At 44.6% G+C, this 18,990-nt stretch overlaps 2 protein-coding genes across 3 annotated transcripts; both read left to right on the forward strand.

Moving 5' to 3' along the window:
• Positions 1-264: 264 nt before the first annotated feature.
• On the forward strand, positions 265-4,176 carry TPRKB (TP53RK binding protein; the record flags this gene model as incomplete). 2 transcript variants are annotated; one of them, XM_084234602.1, is made up of 4 exons in its annotated part: positions 265-405; positions 1,331-1,453; positions 3,126-3,302; positions 4,090-4,176. In XM_084234602.1, 4 exons carry the CDS (start codon positions 265-267, stop codon positions 4,174-4,176), a joined length of 528 nt encoding a protein of 175 aa, XP_084090728.1. The 2 variants fall into 2 exon arrangements, with proteins under 2 accessions (XP_084090728.1, XP_084090729.1); XM_084234603.1 differs by having other exon boundaries at positions 265-306.
• Positions 4,177-14,694: 10,518 nt separating this feature from the next.
• LOC311171777 (N-acetyltransferase 8-like) lies at positions 14,695-15,426 on the forward strand (the record flags this gene model as incomplete). The annotated part of the gene is made up of 1 exon (XM_084234835.1): positions 14,695-15,426. The coding sequence occupies one exon, from the start codon at positions 14,695-14,697 to the stop codon at positions 15,424-15,426; it is 732 nt and encodes a 243-aa protein (XP_084090961.1).
• Between the last annotated feature and the right edge of the window lie 3,564 nt (positions 15,427-18,990).

Below are 18,990 nucleotides of genomic sequence, written 5' to 3' on the forward strand. Positions count from 1 at the left end.
GTTGGGGAAGCTCTCTGTCAACCATGCATCAGAGCCTGCACACAAGCAGGGGACCAGGCACCAGCCTTGATCCTTTCCTAGGAGTGGCAAAGAAAGCAGCCACTTGGGATGAGGTTTTCTGGTTTGACACTTCTGCCATTTTATTATTAGTTATTTTAATTTTTTGTTAGCGAGCATATTTGTTAATGAATTATAGCATTAACTTTGAATCAAAATAAGTCTGTCTTTCTGGTTTTGTGCAGTAGAATCCTGCTTATCTATGAAATGCAGTTAACTCATCAGCTGGACCTATTTCCCGGATGCAGGGTGACCCTTCTGTTATTTAAAGATGTGAAAAATGCTGGCGATTTGAGAAAAAGGGCCATGGAAGGTGCCATTGATGGTTCATTAATAAACCCTACAATGGTAAGTACAAAGGGAGGATGAATAAGCTATAGGGGGCATTTAAGAATGTTAATTTTTCATAATATTATTGGTTAGCCTAAAATTGCCATCAGATAATTCGTTCTTGTCTATAAACAGTGGAATGAAGTCAGATTTGTTCAACCTTGAATTTAACAGTGAATAGAAATGAAAGTACCTAGCCCTCCCTGAGGAAATATGAGAGGTTGTGGTCTGACTCTGACATAATGGCATATGCCTACATCTCCACCTTTTGATCTGAACTAGAAAATCCTTGCAGAGAAGGTGTAAGAGCACCCACTGGGATCACATTCCAGGACATAGTCCTAGCTCTGCTACTTATGTCTTTGTGCCAGTGGTAGCCAACTTTCATAGACAGTGCCTAGAACTGTTATAAATGCCTTACATATTCTAACTCAATCTTCACAACAACCCTGTAAAAAGTGCTATGATTATCTGCATCTAACAGATAAAATCCTAAATAATTTGCCCAAGTAAGTTCGGTGGTGAGTAGCAGGGCTGAGACTCAAACCAAGATATTATTTGCATTAGTTTCGTCATCCATTACATGTGAATAATTAAACCAAGTTCATATGGTAGATTTGAGAATTAAATAATAAAGGTAAAATGTTTAGATCATGGCCTTTTCCATAATATTAGACCTTGATAAACATTATTTAAATTTTTTTTTACCATTAAATTTCTTGCAACTTTAAAATTCTGTGATTTTTCTGAATACCCAGGCCTTTGAGATAGTATTTTGGGGGGTGGGGGGGAGAAAGAGGGAGAGAGAGTAATTTTGAAAATGTAGACCATAGAATTATGGTGGAGTAAAACAGTCTTACACTGGAATTACCATGAGGTAGGACATGCATCTTCAGAATGCTCCACATTTCCTATGTGTAATTCTTTTTGTTCTCTTTGGTAGATTGTCGATCCATTTCAGATACTTGTGGCAGCAAATAAAGCAGTTCACCTCTACAAACTGGGAAAAATGAAAACAAGAACTCTTTCTACTGAAATTATTTTCAACCTTTCCCCAAATAACAATGTAATTGATACAGAATTACTTACTTTATTTCTATTGATCTTGTCATGGTAGCATGTGTGTTCCTGTGTTGGGTTGGAGGCCAAATTCTTGTAAGTTTGTTATTGGTGACAAACCAAAATCGTGAAGAAAGCTCTAGGTAGAGTTGAGGTTTTTAGCACTGCCTTTTACTAGGCAAACAAATAAGCTTTGGAGTCAGTTTACAATATGAATAAACAAAAATACAGCCAGGTTAAGTGAGGATAATTAAATGATGTGTCTTTCTTGTCATATAGAATGAAGAAGGCATTCTTTGCTTCAATGATATTTTAGCCTAATGATATCTAAGTATCTTAAGTAATAAAGAATTAGGCATAGGTATTTGTGTGTTATCATGTGCATTTTTCACTTTCCTATAAACTCCTTGAGGATAGATTTCATGTCTTTTCCATATACCAGAATTCTGCCTGGTACCTAGAACAGCCCTTAACACATGGCTCACTCACATTCCCTGTGAATAGGAAGAGTTTGTTGTTTGTAGTTTGATAACTTTGATAGTAATATCAAAGTTGAGCTAATGATATTCTATATGTGGCACATAAGAAAAAAATAACTGGGGCCTCCCTGGTGGCGCAAGGGGTTGAGTCTCAGCACTATGAAGCTATCCACAGGCACTGCAGCACGATATCCAGCCAAGGAGCTGGCCCACATGGCGCTGCTACCACTCCTGTCTCGCCTGCTGCTCCCCTCAGCAGTGTATTTCAGTAGCTCCACCTGTTCTGCTCCCCACTCTGTCTCTGGTGAATCCTCTCACCCCCTATCCCCCGCACCTCTGGCCTACACCCCAGCTCTTGTATGCATAAATAAATAAATCTTTAAAAAAAAAAAGAAAAAAATTTTTTCTGATGGTTTTACTGTTACTATTACTATCAATTACTGTTACTGAAACTATTACTATCAATTACTGTTAATGACACTACCAAGTACTAGTGTCAAGAGAAAAATTAGGTGTTCATAAAGTTTATAAAATGCACAGTAATAGAATTTAGTACCTGAAAAAATTTTACCAGATAATTATTATTCCTCTGAGATCATTTGAAATAATTCAAGAAACAATCTTGAGCTTTTCCAACTTCCCATTATAGTTTGAAGAACAGAAAAAACAAGTATGTTCTTGAGGAAGACAGATGAACAAGACAGAAGTTCAAATGCCCTAAACTAAATGAGATAATAGGAATAATGAAACCTAATGAAACAGTGAAAAAATTCATTCTGTGGGAATTGAGGGTACAGTGGGGCATGACATTTGAACTGAACTTGAAGGATGAAGGCAGTAAAGGCAGAGGACAAAGTATGAGCACAGGCCAAAAAAGTGTCACATGTGACAGGATGGGCACACAGTCCCTACTGGCTGGGATGGCGGGAGCATGTGACTTGGTCACTTGGGGCCTGTGGGAATGGGTGTTAGTGTGCCATGTCAACAAATCTCATCCTTAGGATTTTGGTACAGCTTTGAGCAGGAAGTATTCTAGAGTCAGAACTGGTAGATGTTAAGAGGGAATGGTTGAAAAGAAAAGTCGTAGGCTGAGAGAACTGTTTGGATGTGAGAAATAAGATCCTGACCAGGGAAGAAAGCAAATGGAGAGATGTTTCAGAAACAAGAACTACCAATTCATTGTCTTTATTTTCCCCTTAGATTTCAGAGGCTTTGAAAAAATTTGGTATCTCAGCAAATGATACTTCAATTCTAATCGTTTATGTTGAAGAGGGAGAAAAGCAGATAAATCAAGAATACCTTATCTCTCAGGTAGAAGGTCATCAAGTTTCTCTGAACAGTCTTCCTGAAATAACAAATATTACAGACGTCAAAAAGGTTTGTAAATCACTATTTTTAGAAAGTGTGATAGATGAGGACAGTCAATGTTTTGTTTTGATCACCAGTGCTCCTTTTTAAACTTTATAAAAGGTTAACATAATTTAAAGAAAAGTATAGATCCAAGTTTATGTGAAAATAATTATAAACTTAGTTAATAAAAGCATTCGTCACTTTAATGAAGAATAGATACCTTTAAATGTGAAACTTTAAAAGTACATTTAAAATGTAAAATAAGGGCCTCCTCTGGTGGCACAGCAGTTGAGCGCTGGACTGTGAAGCTGCCCACAGTCTGCAGCACCGGTAGGATCCCTGGCCACCGCCGAGGATCCCACATGGCGTGACAGATCTCTTCCTGCCGCGCCCGCTGCTCCCCTCAGCAGTGTATTTCGTCGGTCTGCCTGTTCTGTTCCCCACTCTGGCTCTGGTGAATTCTCTCACCCTTCCATGCTTCTGACTGTACCCAGTGCTTGTATAAATAAATAAATAAATGTTTAAAAAATAATAATAAAGTAAAATATAAAATAAATATAGTATGAAGTTAATGTCTAGATATGTGTTAAAAACACATTTGGTTTCTATGGTTAGAGTTGTCACCATAACTGCAATTTAAAGGGAACTTTTGACATATGTGATGAATTCCCATCCACTCTGTATATTTTAATCACAGTTGTAATTTTATACCATTTTGCCAGTAATTGGATGATAAATGATTATACTTATACACGTTTGCATAAAGAAGTTAGTAATTTGTATATACTAACATGTCATAATTTGTCTTTTACAGATATATAAATTATCTTCACAAGAAGAAAGTATCGGGACATTACTGGATGGTATCATTTGTAGAATGTCAACAAAAGATGTTTTATGAAATAACAGAAATGTCAACAAAAATTTTCAGCATAAAAAATTTGATTTCCCTTTCCTGATTATAAAGTTAATACAGACATCTCTGTTATAAAGATATCATCATAAATGAGTAGAAAGTTGAAGCTTCCCTGTGATCGGTGTTCAGACTCAGATCTGTGCTCGTAATGGCTCTATCACACTGTCTTTCTGTGCCATTACTATAATATGTTCTTTTCATCAGTGTGTAACATTGCTTATGCTTTTAATTGCTTTAAAATGTTCAGTTTTGCAAATTTGTACATTTCCACTTCTTGAGGATAGCCTCCGTAGCGTAGAATTATTAGGGAAGAGGTTATGAACTTAAAGGATTTTAATATTGGGAGTCTTTGCACATGCCACGCTTGGCAGCATTGCTTTTATTTTTTATTTATTTGTTTTTAAAGATTTATTTATTTATTTATTTATACAAGCACTGGGTACAGTCAGAAGCGTGGGAGGGTGAGAGAATTCACCAGAGCCAGAGCGGGGATCAGAACAGCCAGACTGATGAAATACACTGCCAAGGGGAGCAGCAGGTGGCAGGAGAGGTCTGCGCACTTTGTGGGACCCTCGTCGGTGGCCGGGTTTCGAGCCGGCACTGCAGAGGCTGCAGGCAGCTTCGCAACCCAGCGCTCAACCACTGCGCCACTAGGGAGGCCCAACAGCAGTATTGCTTTTAACAGACATTGCCGTTTTGAGAAGTTGGACTGTATGTTAGAAAAAGTGGTTTTAAAGGTGTTATTTCTCTAACTGTATTTGTTTTCAACTCCTTTGACCCTTTGGGTCAAGAAGAAATAAAAGACAAAGTAATACCATTTCTTAGGAAAGAAAAATTAGCAGAAGTTCTACAAGACTTATGAAACTCTTTTTGAGCCAATTTGGAATAATGTTCTTTTTTTTTAATTTTTTTAATTAATTAGTTTTTGTTTACATCATTGTTCATTTTTAAACAATATTTGCTTCCCCCCACCCCCTCAGGTGTAGTCCTCATAGAGTTGCCTTCACCAATGCACCCGTGCATCATCACCTCAGTCCCCTGTGCTCCTCCTTCCCTCCCTTGCATCCCTCTCCCTCCTCCTCCCCTGCAGTATGTCTCTGATTTATAATTGTCTGTTTTTGCTTTGTTGTGTTTTGTACTGTTAATATTTTTTTACATTGAGTCTTATTTGGTTCCCCTATATTCCTGCTATAAGTGAAACCATTGATATTTTTCTTTTTCCTTCTGGCTTATTTCACTGAGCATAATTCCTTCCAGCTCCATCCACGTTGCTGTGAATGGCATGAGTTTATCTCTTTTGATTGCTGAATAATATTCCATTGTGTATATACACCACATCTTCTTGATCCAGTCATCTATTTTGGGGCATTTGGGTTTCCAGGTTTTGCCTATTGTAAATAGTGCTGCAATAAACATAGGTGTACAGATGCTCTTTTGAATCAATGTTTTGTGTCCTTTGGGTAGATCCCTAGGAGTGTAATTGCCAGGTCATATGGTAGTTCCATTTTTAGTAGACTGAGGAACCTCCAGACAGCTTTCCATAGTGGTTGGACCAGTTTGCACTCCCACCAGCAATGTAGGAGAGTTCCTTTTTCACCACATCCTCCCCAACATTTGTTGTTGCTTGTTTTTTTTTTTTTTGGTATGTCCCAGTCTTACTGGTGTAAGGTGATATCTCAATGTGGTTTTGATTTGCATTTCCCTGATGATAAGGGATGTTGAACATTTTTTCATGTGCCTGTTGGCCATTTGTATTTCCTCTTTGGAGAAATGTCTTTTAAGTTCTTCTGCCCATTTTTTGACTGGATTGTTTGTTTTTGTTGAGTCATGTGAGTTCTTTGTAAATCTTTGTTATCAGTCCCTTATCAGTTGAATGGAGTTCAAAGATTTTTTCCCAATCAGTGGGGTGTCTTTCTGTTTTGGTTAATGTACAGAAGCTTTTCAGTTTGATGTAATCCCAGGTGTTTATCTTTTCCTTGACTATCTTTGCTTTGGGTGATGAATTGTTAAAGATGTTATTGCGATGTATGTCTTGTAGTGTTTTACCTATATTTTCTTCTATATATTTTATGGTTTCAGGTCTTATGTCCAGTTCTCATCCATTTTGAGTTGATTTTTGTGCATGGTAAGAGGTAGTGGTCTAGTTTCATTTTTTTGCATGTGGTGGTCCAGTTTTCCCAGCACCATTTATTGAACAAACTGTCTGTGTTCCATTGCATATTCTTTGCTCCTTTGTCAAAGATTAGTTGTCCATGTAAGTGTGGCTTTATTTCTGAGCTCTCTATTCAGTTCCATTGGTCTGTGTGTCTGTTTTTGTTCCAATACCAAACTGTTTTAATTATTATGGCTTTATAGTATAGCTTGAAGTTTGGAAGTGTGATACTGTAACAGGGTGGTCCCAGGAAAGGGGGAGGTTCCCTGCCCCACCCAAGGGAGGGTGGAGCTGAGCAGGAAGAGGAGAAGCTGCAGAAGAGACTGAGGAAGGAGGCAGGATGGAGCCTAGAGACACGTGAAGAAACTGCGCTTGTCTTTTGGTCGTGGACGGGGTGACACAGATGTGGGTGAGACCCATGGGGAGGTGACAATGGCAGCTTTTATTTTGATGTTGATTTTGCTCTTTTCCTTCCGGGCTTGTCTGGTAGTTTCTGACCCTTTTCTGTGGGTCCCCACTGGAAGATGCTTTGGACTTGTGGCAGGCTTTGGGGCCTTGCTCTGGGCCAATCCCATATGGATGGACTTTTACCCACGAGGGGACGGGTAACTGGATGCTTCATTTAGAAACTAGATTCTTTGCCTTACCTGTATTGTTTCCTAGTTTTATTAAAGTTCCTTCCCATTAAAGTCTCCTATGTTTTGTGTTGATGCGGCGGATGGCAGAACCCATTTAGAATAGGCAGGTTTGCGGGGTTTGGACTGCCCCTCTCCCTGTCCTATAACAATACCTCCTTTCTCCTTTGTTTTCTTCAATTGGGCTTTGGCTATTTGTGGCTTGGAATAATGTTCTTTACCTAAACCAGATCGCTCCATGGCCTAAATAACCCCCCAGCAAAAGCAGCCCATATTAGAGGTTTTGTGGTGCTAGCAGAAAAGGGGATGTGGTCTTGGTAAGCCCCATGAATTTGACTCTTTAATCAAGGGTACAGATTAAAGCAAAATGCCAGCTCTCTCCTGATTTACCCTGTGGTAACATTGAGGAAGGCTCTATTGCCCAGGTGATCTTTATTGTTCCCTACCTCCCCAGCCTTGGGAGCGATCATGGTTTTAAGTAATTATAGCAGAAGAGTCTTTAACAACCCTTCATTCCATTATCCCCCACATACACTCAAAAGTACAGGACAACTCGTAAGTCCTGAGCTGTATTTTAGGTGCCCCGTGACCCATAGCCTTTGTTTTGGGGCTTTGCAGCTGTCTGCTGTCTGCTTTCTGCTTTTCCCTTCCTATGATCCTGGCTCAGTTTTACTAACTATAGTACCTCTCTGCACTCACATTACTATTTTTTTTTAAAAAGATTTATTTATTAATGCATAGAAGAGCTGGGACATAAGCCAGAGGTGAGGGAGGTGAGAGGATTCACCAGAGACAGAGTGGGAAACAGAACAGGCAGATTGACTAAAGTACACTGCTGAGGGGAGCATTGGGCGAGTCCGGAGAGGTCTCCTGCGCCATGTGGGTAGCTCCCTGGCTGGGGATCGAACTCATGCTGCAGTGGCTATGGACAGCTTCATAGGTTGCATATTAACCCCTGGTGCCACCAGGGAGGCCCTCACATCACTATTGAGTAAAGCATAACCTGCTTTGGTCTCAGAATGAGTACAGTTTGTATTCATATTTGCACTTTCTTGATGTTTTCATAATCTCTTCCAATTTTCCTCTCCAAATCACTGTCCCCCTACTCTTCTCTCCATTCTGGGGGTTAACCTATATGTGCACAGCAAGTGGTTTCCCTTCTCCTTGGCTTCTGCTGGTATTTAGCCAGTGTGTGAGGAAGGGGTAGCTAGCAAGAGGTTGATGGGAGAAGAGTGAGACCAGAGTATTTACTGTTCCAGTTCCCTGGACCCCTCAGAACAGCCCACTCTGCTCAACCCCTGGCTCTGGTTCCACTCACCTTCCTCCTGCCTTGTTTCAGGCCTCTGGGCAATAATGCCATTCCTTGCTCCCCTTTACCCAGCTACACTTTCATAATTATTGTCTCTATAATGTCTACTTGAGTTACTCTAATTGAGTGTTGGGACCAGATCCTTTCTTCCTCAGAATTTGTTAAAAGTTTGCTAAGGAATATTTCTCTAGGGCCTTCCTGGTGGCGCAAGGAGTTAAGCGCCGTGCTATGAAGCAGTCCACAGCCTCTGCAGCACGAGTTTGATCCCTGGCCAGCCGGAGAGCTACCCACATGGCAAGGCAGGACTCTCCTGTCTCACCCACTGCTCTCCTCAGCAGTGTGTTTCGGTCAATCTGTCTGTTCTGCTCCCCACTCTGTCTCTGGTGGGTCTTCTCACCCCCTGCATCTCTGGCCTGTGCCCCAGCTCTTGTATGCATGGATAAATAAATATTAAAAAAAAATATTTCTCTAGAGCAGGCCAATTACCCTAGACTTTCCGAACATCTTACCAAGGATGACCTATCTTTCTACATTATTTCTGTTGCCATTGTTTCTTAGTTCTCAGTGGAAGTCCAGGGCACTGACATGAAATTGGGTTACTGGGAACCCTGAGGAGAAGTCAGGGAATATGACCCCTTAAGTTATTCCAGAAACTTAAGTTAAACGTCCTGAATTATTTTTCTTACTGAGATTTCCAAAACATAATGCCTGTATACCTTCTATCTCATTGGTCCTTCCTGGACTGGGCTGGTCCTTAGGCGAGTGGTCTTCATAGATGGTAAGCATTTGTCTACATGTGCTCTCAAGTCCCACAACTCTTGGAACAATGATTCCAAACATATAACCTATTATAGTCAGTTTCCTATGGGTAATAGAAAGTTGAGTAAAATCACAGTACTTGACACTGTTAATATCTAGTTTAATTAACAATTACTTGTTAAGCAAATAACAGCAATAAGTACTTAGAAGTGCGATGCTTTATGGGGTGGGGGGACATACAAGGTCCATCTGGTTGGGAGAGGTCAGAAATCTTGGTGGTGAAGGTAGCACTAAATTGGATCTTGAAAAATGAACAGTCTTAGTCACATAGTGGAACTCGGCCAAGTATGGCCTGACCATTGGCAATAAGATGGATGATGGGGTTTAAGGAATGAATCTTAGCCCATCAGACAGAGCTGGTTCTCCGCAAATGGTGCTTTACACTAATTTATAATGCACCAAATACTTGTCAGACAACTGTCCACGGAGTCAGCAGGTGATACTGAAAAAAGCAAAAACATGCAGGCCTAGGAGTCAGAACTGCTTGCACTTGAGTTCTCACTCAACTACACCCTGAGAGGCCTTGGGTAAGCTATCTCAGCTTTTCTGGGCTTTAGTTTTCTGATCGTGAATGGGGATACTAATATCAACCTTGTAGTTTGGGCTATTGTGAATATAAAATAGTACAGCATAGGAAAATCTCGCTATCACAGTGCCAAACATTTCATTTCTCTGAATGATTCTGGTGGAGCTAGCCCCTATATATGCCAGGCAACAGTGCTAAGGCAGATAAAGGAAAATAGACTCACTGCTGGTGGGAAAGTGAAACGGTAAAGTCATTGGACAACAGTTTGGCAGCTCTCAAAAATGTAAAACAATTGCCATGTGACCCAGCAATTCCTCTTTCAGGAATATACCTCAAAGAAATGAAAACAGTGTTAAAACTGCTTGTACAGGAATGTTCAAACAGCAATATTCACAATAGCCACTAGGTGGCGCATCCCACATGCCTGTTGCGTGTTGGTAAGTGTGTAGGCACACAATGGAATATCAATCAGCCACAAAAAGCAACATGCTACAACATGGGTGAACTTTGACATGTTATGTGACAATATAAAGTGAAAGAAGCAGAACCTGAAAGCACACATACTGCATGACTCCATTTAAATGAGACATTCAGGGGCCTCCCTGGTGGTACAAGGGGTTAACATGCAACCTATGAAGCTATCCACAGCCACTGCAGCACAAGTTTGATCCCTGGCCAGGGAGCTACCCACATGGCACAGCAGACCTCTCCTGGCTTGCCCGCTGCTCCCCTCAGCAGTGTATTTCGGTCAATCTACCTTTTCTGTTCCCCACTCTGGTGAATCCTCTCATCACCACCTCTCCCCACACCTCTGGCCTGTACCCCAGTTCTTGTATGCATAAATAAATAAATCTTAAAAAAAATAAATGAGACATTAAGGATAGACAAAACCATGGAAAGCAATCAGTGGTTGCCAGGAGCTGGGGGTAGGAGGGGAAATGGAGTTATGGTTTAATGTGTAAGGAGTTTCCTTTTGGGATGATGAAAAGTGCCACTGGGTTGCACACATTAAAATTGTTAACTGAAAGACTAGAATAGAATAACACACCTGCTTGACCTTTAGGAGTTCATAGGCATTACTGGGTCCCTGTAGACCCACAGTCACCTGGAGCAGAGCCAGGAGCTTCCCAAGCCACAGTTTCATCATCTGAAAGCAGGGCCAAGAGCTTGGAGTGGGCTAAGTCCTCCAGACTTCATCTTTTACATAGAGAATCACTGATAATTCCACTATTTAGAACATGCTGCCAACATTTTGTGAAACCACTCAGAACTTTTACCTCTGCATTGCTTGTGTATGTGTACATTATGTTAAATTATGTTTTCTAAAAAAGAATGAAGCCGTATGTATCAAATTACCTTTTTGGTACTATATGTTGGCAATTTTTAAATATCAATAAATACTTATAATCATTATTCATGACAGTGTGGAAGGATGAATAAAGGTTGACTGTAAACTGAGGCCACAGAGTTTTGAGGAAGCCACAGAAGTCCATTGAGAATACAGAGGAAAGGGTAGGACAGAGCACAGAGCTCTTCTTATGCTTCACCTGGACTATTAGATTTCTGACTGGTTAATATTAGACTCTTTAGGACACTCCACTGAACTTTGGAGCCCTCTGTTCTTTTTTGATTCCTAGTTTAAATTCCAAAACAGGGCCTTCTTGGTGGCCTAGGGGCTAATTCCAAAACAGGGCCTCTCAGTGCTATCCCCACTACAGCCTAAATTTAACCCCCAACCAGGAGCTAACCCACATGGCGCAGCAGACCTCTCCTGACTCGTCCGCTGCTCCCCTTAGCAGTGTATTTCTGTAAATTCACCTGTTCTGCTTCCACTTTGTCTCAGGTGAATCCTCTCCCCATCCCCCTACTTCTGGCCACCCCAGTTCTACACACACACACACACACACACACACACACACAGAAAGTTAAGGTTTAAAAAACAAATTTTTCAAAACATTGTAGTGTTTAAAGGAAATATTAAAATGTCCTGAAAATAATGTAACAAATACCCATGGATTCACTACACAGTCTTCATGTTAGATAGAAACCGTCCTGGTGGTGTAGTTTGGTTGTATGCAAAAGATCCAGGATCTGCGCAGTCCCCATCCACCATCCACCATTCTGTCTGGTTTCAGATTAGGAAGACTGCAGGATGGCACCATGATTGGGGGTACTCATGATTGACACCTCGAGTCTGGTCTCCCTAGGTCTTAATAGATACTCATACCAAAAATCTGACCATCATCTGGGACCCCTTTCTTGTCCTCATTCTAAATGTGACTAGCTGCTGCCATATCTGCTCTCCATCACACCTGCACCTGGGCCAGGTCTCACCATTTCATCAGACATTCAATCCAAACTACCACTTTCTCCCGTGGGAACTCTCCTAGCCCAGGTGGCTCATTTCTCAATAGAACAAAGCAGAAGCTTTGATCACAGATGCCACCATAGGATGCACAGACTAGTGGGCAGCACTGCCTGGAACAAATAGGAAGTAGGTGACTTTTCTTTGGTCAGATTAAACTGTTTACCAGGACTCACATTTTACGATTGAATAAAGTTAGATTTTAGTACACACTAGCTCCTTGCACAGCTGAGCATTACAGTGAGCACTCTGTGTATGTGACTTAGAGGTCCCACTTTTGCTATACTAGCTTCTGAGGGTGTAGGGATATCCACTTCCATTCCTGTCCTCCTGTCCATTCTCTAAATGTACCCAGAGTAATATACACCCAAGCTGACAAACACACATTCGAAACACCATCAAAAACACCTCCAACCTTAACTATTCCTCCCATCGAACAGCATATTGAAGGCCAGCTGTGGTTCTAGGAATAGAGTCCAAACTCCTTGGTCTGGACCACAGGCCCTGTGTGCCAGGGTTCTGCTACCCTCACCACGCCTCCCTCCGCAGACAAGTTACCATCAATCCTGAAAGCCTTGTCCTTGTCCTGCCTCAGGGAATTCAGTCCTCTGGTCCCTCAGCCTGAAATCCTACCCCTTACTCTGCCTAGCTCAGGCTGCCTCCCCTCTAGTCTCTGCCTCACATCCCCCCAGAGGCTCACATCACACTCACTTGGATGCAGGCGTTTACATGGCACCTGGCCCCAAACAAGCACAAAAATGTCACACACATGAGCTGGATTCTGATGGTCATACTTGCCTCAAAGGACTATGAGAAAATAGAGCTAGGGCCTGAGATGGTCTGGGGGAGGACATGTGGGGAGGGGTTCAAGGAAATTTCTGGAAGGTGCCCCTTCTTAACATATCAATTCCAGGAGAAGGGACTTGTCTGTTTCTTCTGCACTTGTCTGTCTTACTGCTGCTACATCTCAGTAAAAAAATTTTCACACTTGCTCAGGCACAGGTGTGACAAAGGCCAGAACCCACAGTTCAGGCACAGTCCAGGCACCCATGGCTGAGCATCAGTGGAGCTTGTCCTGAAAGTGACCCCTGTACAAGAGCTGCATCCTACTGTGGTGGGAGGGTGGATGGATGGATGGATGTGTGGGGGGAATGGTTGGACAGCATGGTGAGGTAAGTGCAGGGAGTAAAAATGATCAGGGCCTTCCTCGGTGGCACAGGCGGTTGAGTGCAGTGCTGTTAAGCTGTCCCCAGCCTCTGCAGCACTGGTTTGATTCCGGCTAGCCAGTGAGGGTCCCACATGGCGCGGCAGACCTCCCCTGTCTCGCCGCTGCTCCCCTCAGCAGTGTATTTCGTCAGTCTGCCTGTTCTGTTCCTCGCTCTGTCTCTGGTGAATCCTCTCACACTCTGCGCATCTGGCCTGTACCCCAGTTCTTGTATGTATGTATGTATGTATGTATAAATAAATAGATAGATAGATAGATAGATAAATAAATAAATAAATAAATCTTAAAAAAAAAAGATCAAATGGCTTAGACCAGGTCCAGCCAAGGCAGAAGCCCAGCTGTGAAGTCCTCATGTGCCAGGCAGAGTCATGGACTCTGACCTCAAATGGCAGAGCACAGGGTGAGCGAGGCATTCCAGCAGCGTGTGGAGAAGCTGAGGTGGAAAGCAGGGGCACAGGGGTAGGTGGGACATGCTTCAAGGGGTGAACTCCCATGGGAGCAGGGGTGAGGGCTGTCCACAAGGGCCAGGCCCCTGAGCTGTTCCAGACCCTGTCTTTTCCCCTCCAGACAACTCCCTGGTGACCACAGAGGAGAATGGAGTGTGGGCTCTCTGCTCTGCCTAACCCAGCTCCTTGACCCTGGGGTTTATGATTATCAAATATCTGAGTCAGCCAATGAGGCTGTGCTCAGAGCCTGGTCCCCAGAGGTGGAGCTGGCCTTAAACAGTCTCTGCTGTATACCGGTTGGAGGTTTTAAAGGGAAGAGGTCAGAATCTAGGCTGAGGCCACCCTGGACAGACAAGTCTTCGCGGTAGCAGGTGAGAAGACATGGGTAGAGGGACAGTGCTAGGAGGTGGCAAGACCCAGCACCTTCTCATCAAGTCTGGGTCATTTCAGGTGTTGGGCTATTAAACCAGTTTGGCAGTCTCAAAATTTGCATTCAAGGACAAGAGACCTTTGCTGAAACTTGTGCTTGGAAACACAGGATTCTTGAAATGGATGAGGAAGAGGGATTAGAGGGAGGGCACAACTGGTCCGGCTGAGCCCAATGGACATTAAGCCAGAGCCAATGAAAGGGGAGAGAAGATGGGTGGGAGGGCACTTGACAGACTGCAGCTTAGGTATCTGATTAACTTCTTAGCACTAGCCACGATGGCAAGTATTTATTATACCCTGTTGTTTAGGTGAAGAAACAGAGCACAGAGAGGTTAATTCACTTGTCCAAGGTCACACAGCCAGAAAGGGACAGAGCCAGGATGAAATAACTGTCTTCTGGCCCAACACCTCCAGGCTCTGTGGCCTACTTCTTCCTGGGCAACAAAGAGAGAAAATCTTAAGTGGGGATCTCTCTTGTTCTGGTAGGTGGGAGTGAAGGGGGCACTCACCCAGCTTCCTCTCTTTCCCAGGGCCGTTGGGCTGGTGTGAAAGGACTCCAAGAAGCTCTCGTGGACTCAGATTCATATATAAGCCATCATGACACTTTTTCCTCCTTATAACATCCGCAAATACCAGGACAGGGATCGAAAGTGGGTCCTAAGATTGTACAATGTATCTGTAGCAGAGTATCCCCCCAGAACCTTCTGCCACATGCTGAAGCTTCCCCGAATAGTCCTGCTCCTGCTTGGGGTGCCTTTTGTTGTATTCCTGGTCACCGGCACCTGGCTCCTGGCCCTCCTGGCCAACGTTTCTCTCCTTGCTGCCCTGCGGTTCTTTGCCAAATACCCCTGGACTGAATTTGAAGTCATGTCTTTGCGCACAGACATGTCTGATATCACCAAATCCTATTTCAGTGAGCATGGTTCCTGCTTCTGGGTGGCTGAATGTGAGGGGCAGGTGGTGGGCATGGTGGGTGCTCTGCCCGTGAAGGACCCTGCCCTGAGGAAGGAGCAGCTGGAGTTGCTTCACCTTTGTGTGGCCTTGGGGCACCGAGGCCGCGGGATAGCCAAAGCCCTGGTCAGGACTGTCCTCCAGTTTGGGCAGGACCAGGGCTACAGTGCAGTCATCCTCAGCACCAGCTCGCTGCAGTACTCTGCTCTGGCCCTCTACCAGCGCATGGGCTTCCAGAAGACACACCACTACTTCTTCTCCTTGTGCTGGAGGATAGTTGCTGTACATTTCATTCAATTCATCTACCACCTTCCCTGTGCTCAGGTCTCCAAGGAGATGAAGCAAGGTGGGGCCTGTGACCCGCTCATAGTGGATTAGTCAGGAGAGGATCAGCTCTGCTGCAGTAACAAGCAAGCTTGAAATTGCGTGGCTCACAATAAAAGCTGATTGCTGGTTCATGTCAGAGCCCTAAGTCATGCTGGTGTCTGCTTCACTGGGTCCTTGTGGGTTAACAGTGTTTTGTGTATCTAGTGCTACAACATATTACATACAACAGCAGCCACATAATAAGAGGAACTTTTCATTTTCTTGTGAGGCTGTGGTCAACAATCTAGTGTGCACAAACAAACATGGCTGCACAGCTCTTTTGGTCTGACTGGCCTTGTTCACATGTTGTGGAATGGTTTGGGGGGCAGGGAGATGGGGCTTATGTTCCAGCAGGCTAGGTCAGGCTTGCTTTGAAGGTAGTTGCAGAAGAACAAAAGTGAAGAAGAAACAAGATGAAGCTTTTCCATTCTCTGTAGGTGACATACCTGCTAACATCCATGAGATGGATGGGAGTGGAGAGAGGGGACCCTGCCTTTAGAGAGGGTCACATGACAAAAGGAGCATGAGGAGTGTGAGAAAGACCGGGGACAATGAGGCCATCAATCTGCTCTGGGACCAAGGTGTCTGCTGCAGGGGAAGAAGGAACCCAGGGACAGAGTGGAGATACACTGGGCTAGACCTACAGAGGCACAGGCACATCCCACTGGCCAGATGTCAGTGCCTGGACCCCAACATGCCTAAAGTGAGACTGGGAGTGTGGGCATCCAGGAAGAGGAAATGGGATTGGCCAGTTTCCCTGACCTGCCAGAGCTGGGACCAGTCTCTGTCCCCAAATGCTTCTGGACTCCAGATGTTCAGGAGACTCTGGCCTGACCACGTCATCCCTCAAGGCTCTGATACAAACGCAGATGGGGTTGGTAGCTGTGTCGTGTATGCCTCATTGTGAGCCCTTCCCTACCTGCTAGCACTGGAACTGGGTGTGCCCCCATAAGGCCTGGAGCCTTTACTGGGTCCCCCAGCCACAGGCTTGGTCCGAGGATGAACTGAGCCCTCTCTGCGCCAGCATGCTCCATCCCTTTGAGGGACCAAGGAAGTCCTGGGTCCCTCTCAGCCTGGCTCACGTGACCCTGCAGTTTTGCCACCCTTTCTACTCTGGCAGTGTCCTCTGCTCACAGATGAACTCGTCTGAAGGGTCAGCAGGTCACAGGCCCAACCCTGTCCTGCCAAATGGATTTGTACAGGCGTGTTGCACCTCGGTGGAGACCTGTCAGTCTTATCGACGGGACTCAGCTCTCTCTTTCCTCCATTTCAGCCTCTTTTCTCCCTGCTGCTGTCACTCACAGTGCCTTTTGCCTAGCCACCAACATATCCGGGCCCGCTGCCTTTTCCCCTTCAGCTGTGCCCTCAGAAAACTCAGCCATGCACAAGACCTCTTCAACTGACCTAATCTGCCATTTCATCAAGCCCAGCCTCCTGAGTTGTGACTGCAGTTTCCTTTTCTTTTTTTTTTAAAGAGGCATGTATTTTATTCATTCATTTATTTATTTGTTTGTTTCTTTGTTTATACATGCACTGGGTACAGTCAGAAGCGCGGGAGGGTGAGAGAACTCACCAGAGCCGGAGCGGGGAGCAGAGCAGGCAGAAGGACCGAAGTACACTGCTGAGGGAAGCAGCGGGCGGCAGGAGAGGTCTGCGCGCCATGTGGGACCCTCCTCCGGTGGCCGGGGAGCAGCCGGGGATTGAACTGGTGTCGCAGAGGCCGAGGGCAGCTTCGCAATCCAGCGCTCAACCGCTGCGCCACCGGGGAGGCCCTGCTGTTTCCTTTTGAATGGTGGAGTTCGGCTGCCTCCCCAGTGTGCTCCTGCCTCTCTTGCTGCCCCTCTGGTTTTCCTGGGCCCTGTCAGCTGGCCCCCAGGAGGAGATCCCAACAGGCACTGGCCTGCGCCTGCACCATGGGACACCTACAGAGGTTAATTGAGAGGACGCTTTGAGAGGTTAATTGAACAACAGTTACAACGTGGTGTTTTTAATTCTAGAGAAACCTGGCCCATGCCCACCAGGGCTGTACATGCCAGAGAACTGCTTTCTTCCTCCTGATCTCAGTGATCTTTGCAACCCCGTGTCCCACCTCAGCTGGAAAGTAGAGGAGCTGACAAACACCGGAGGGGTGGCAGAGGTAGGAGGAGAAAACTGAAGGCAGAGGGAGAGCAGGGACTAAGGCTGAGGCAGAAAGAGCCTTGTTTGATAGAAAGAAGCAAAAAAGGGCCCAGGGTTGGGGCTTGAGTGCAGGGCATTGGAGCAGGTGATGGACAAGGCCGAGGCTGGTTCTGAATGTTCAGGAGCAGTAGCCTTGCTCTCTGGGATGCCTCCAGCTTGAGTGGGTGCTGCTCCAATGCCCAGCATGACCCTACTGGGCACAGGTGTTAGCCTGTCCACACAGCCCCTCCTGAGGTTAAGGAGCACTGATGTTTGACACTTCCTGGTGACTCTTAAGTCAAACTGATGCCAATGAGCCTGGACTTTGGCTGAGAGAGGATGTTGATGGCTGTGTGTGTGTGTGTGTGTGTGTGTGCATGCGTACCTGTGTGAGAACGTGGGGAAAGCGTTGGGAAATGAGTGGACTGAAAAAATACTTTTTCTGTACTGGTGTGTGTGCTGTGGCCCCTCCAGGCCCGTGGTAATGAAGACAGAAGTGAGAAGGGCCTCCAGGAGCTATGCACACATCCACATTTCTGGTTTGTATAGGACCCTTTGGGCAGAGTAGGGTACTGACAGTTTCAGTAAGTAGGAAGGAGGGAGGACGTGGTCCAGCTATTTCAGAGGTCAGTGCTTGGACCCAGAAAAAACACCTAGAATGCTGACTCTTAGCTGGCCTGCTCCTCTCTTCAGTTAATAAGTGATTTGTTACATTTGAAGCATGAGGTCTCATTTTGAATTGGTAAAAATTTAAAGTCATTAAGTTGCACTGGTTCAAGCAGTGAATTTGTTATTCTGTTGTTTATCTGTGAGCACACCTGTGCTGCACACACGGCAGGGCACTTGTGGGCCTGTGGGTGCACACCAGGGCCTGTGACTCCTCCCTCTGCTGCTTCCTCTTCCTCCTGTTCTTATTTTCACAAATTAAAATGTATACAACTTGAGATTAGCCATATAAGTATTTTTAAGAGTACAGTTCAGCAGCACTAACTACATTCACAGTGTGTAACCATCGCCTCTAACTACTTCCATAACAGGCCAAATTGAAACTCTCTACCCATTAAGCAGTACCTCCCAATCCCCCCTCTCCTCTGCCTGCAGACTTCACTCCACTGCCTTCTCCGTGACTTGCCTATTCCAGGTCCCTCAAATGAGTGGAGCCATGTGACACCTGTCCTGCTGTTTTTAATCCTTTTTCACCTTTAACTTTCCATTACTGTCCTTAAATTCTTACCACATCTGATTTTTATCTATTCTATTTACATTTGTCTAATTAAAGATGGCTTTTATGATTGATTTGTTCTACTAATCTTAGCGCCTCTGAACCCCATAATTTCCTTAGCTGGTGTCCTAGCTTTGGCATGTATCCTGCCAGGCCCCTCCTGGGATGCTTCCTCTATTCCTGTTACTTGCTATGAC

The sequence above is a fragment of the Talpa europaea genome (genome assembly GCF_964194135.1).
Source record: "Talpa europaea genome assembly, chromosome: 6".
Classification (NCBI taxonomy): Eukaryota; Metazoa; Chordata; class Mammalia; order Eulipotyphla; family Talpidae; genus Talpa; species Talpa europaea.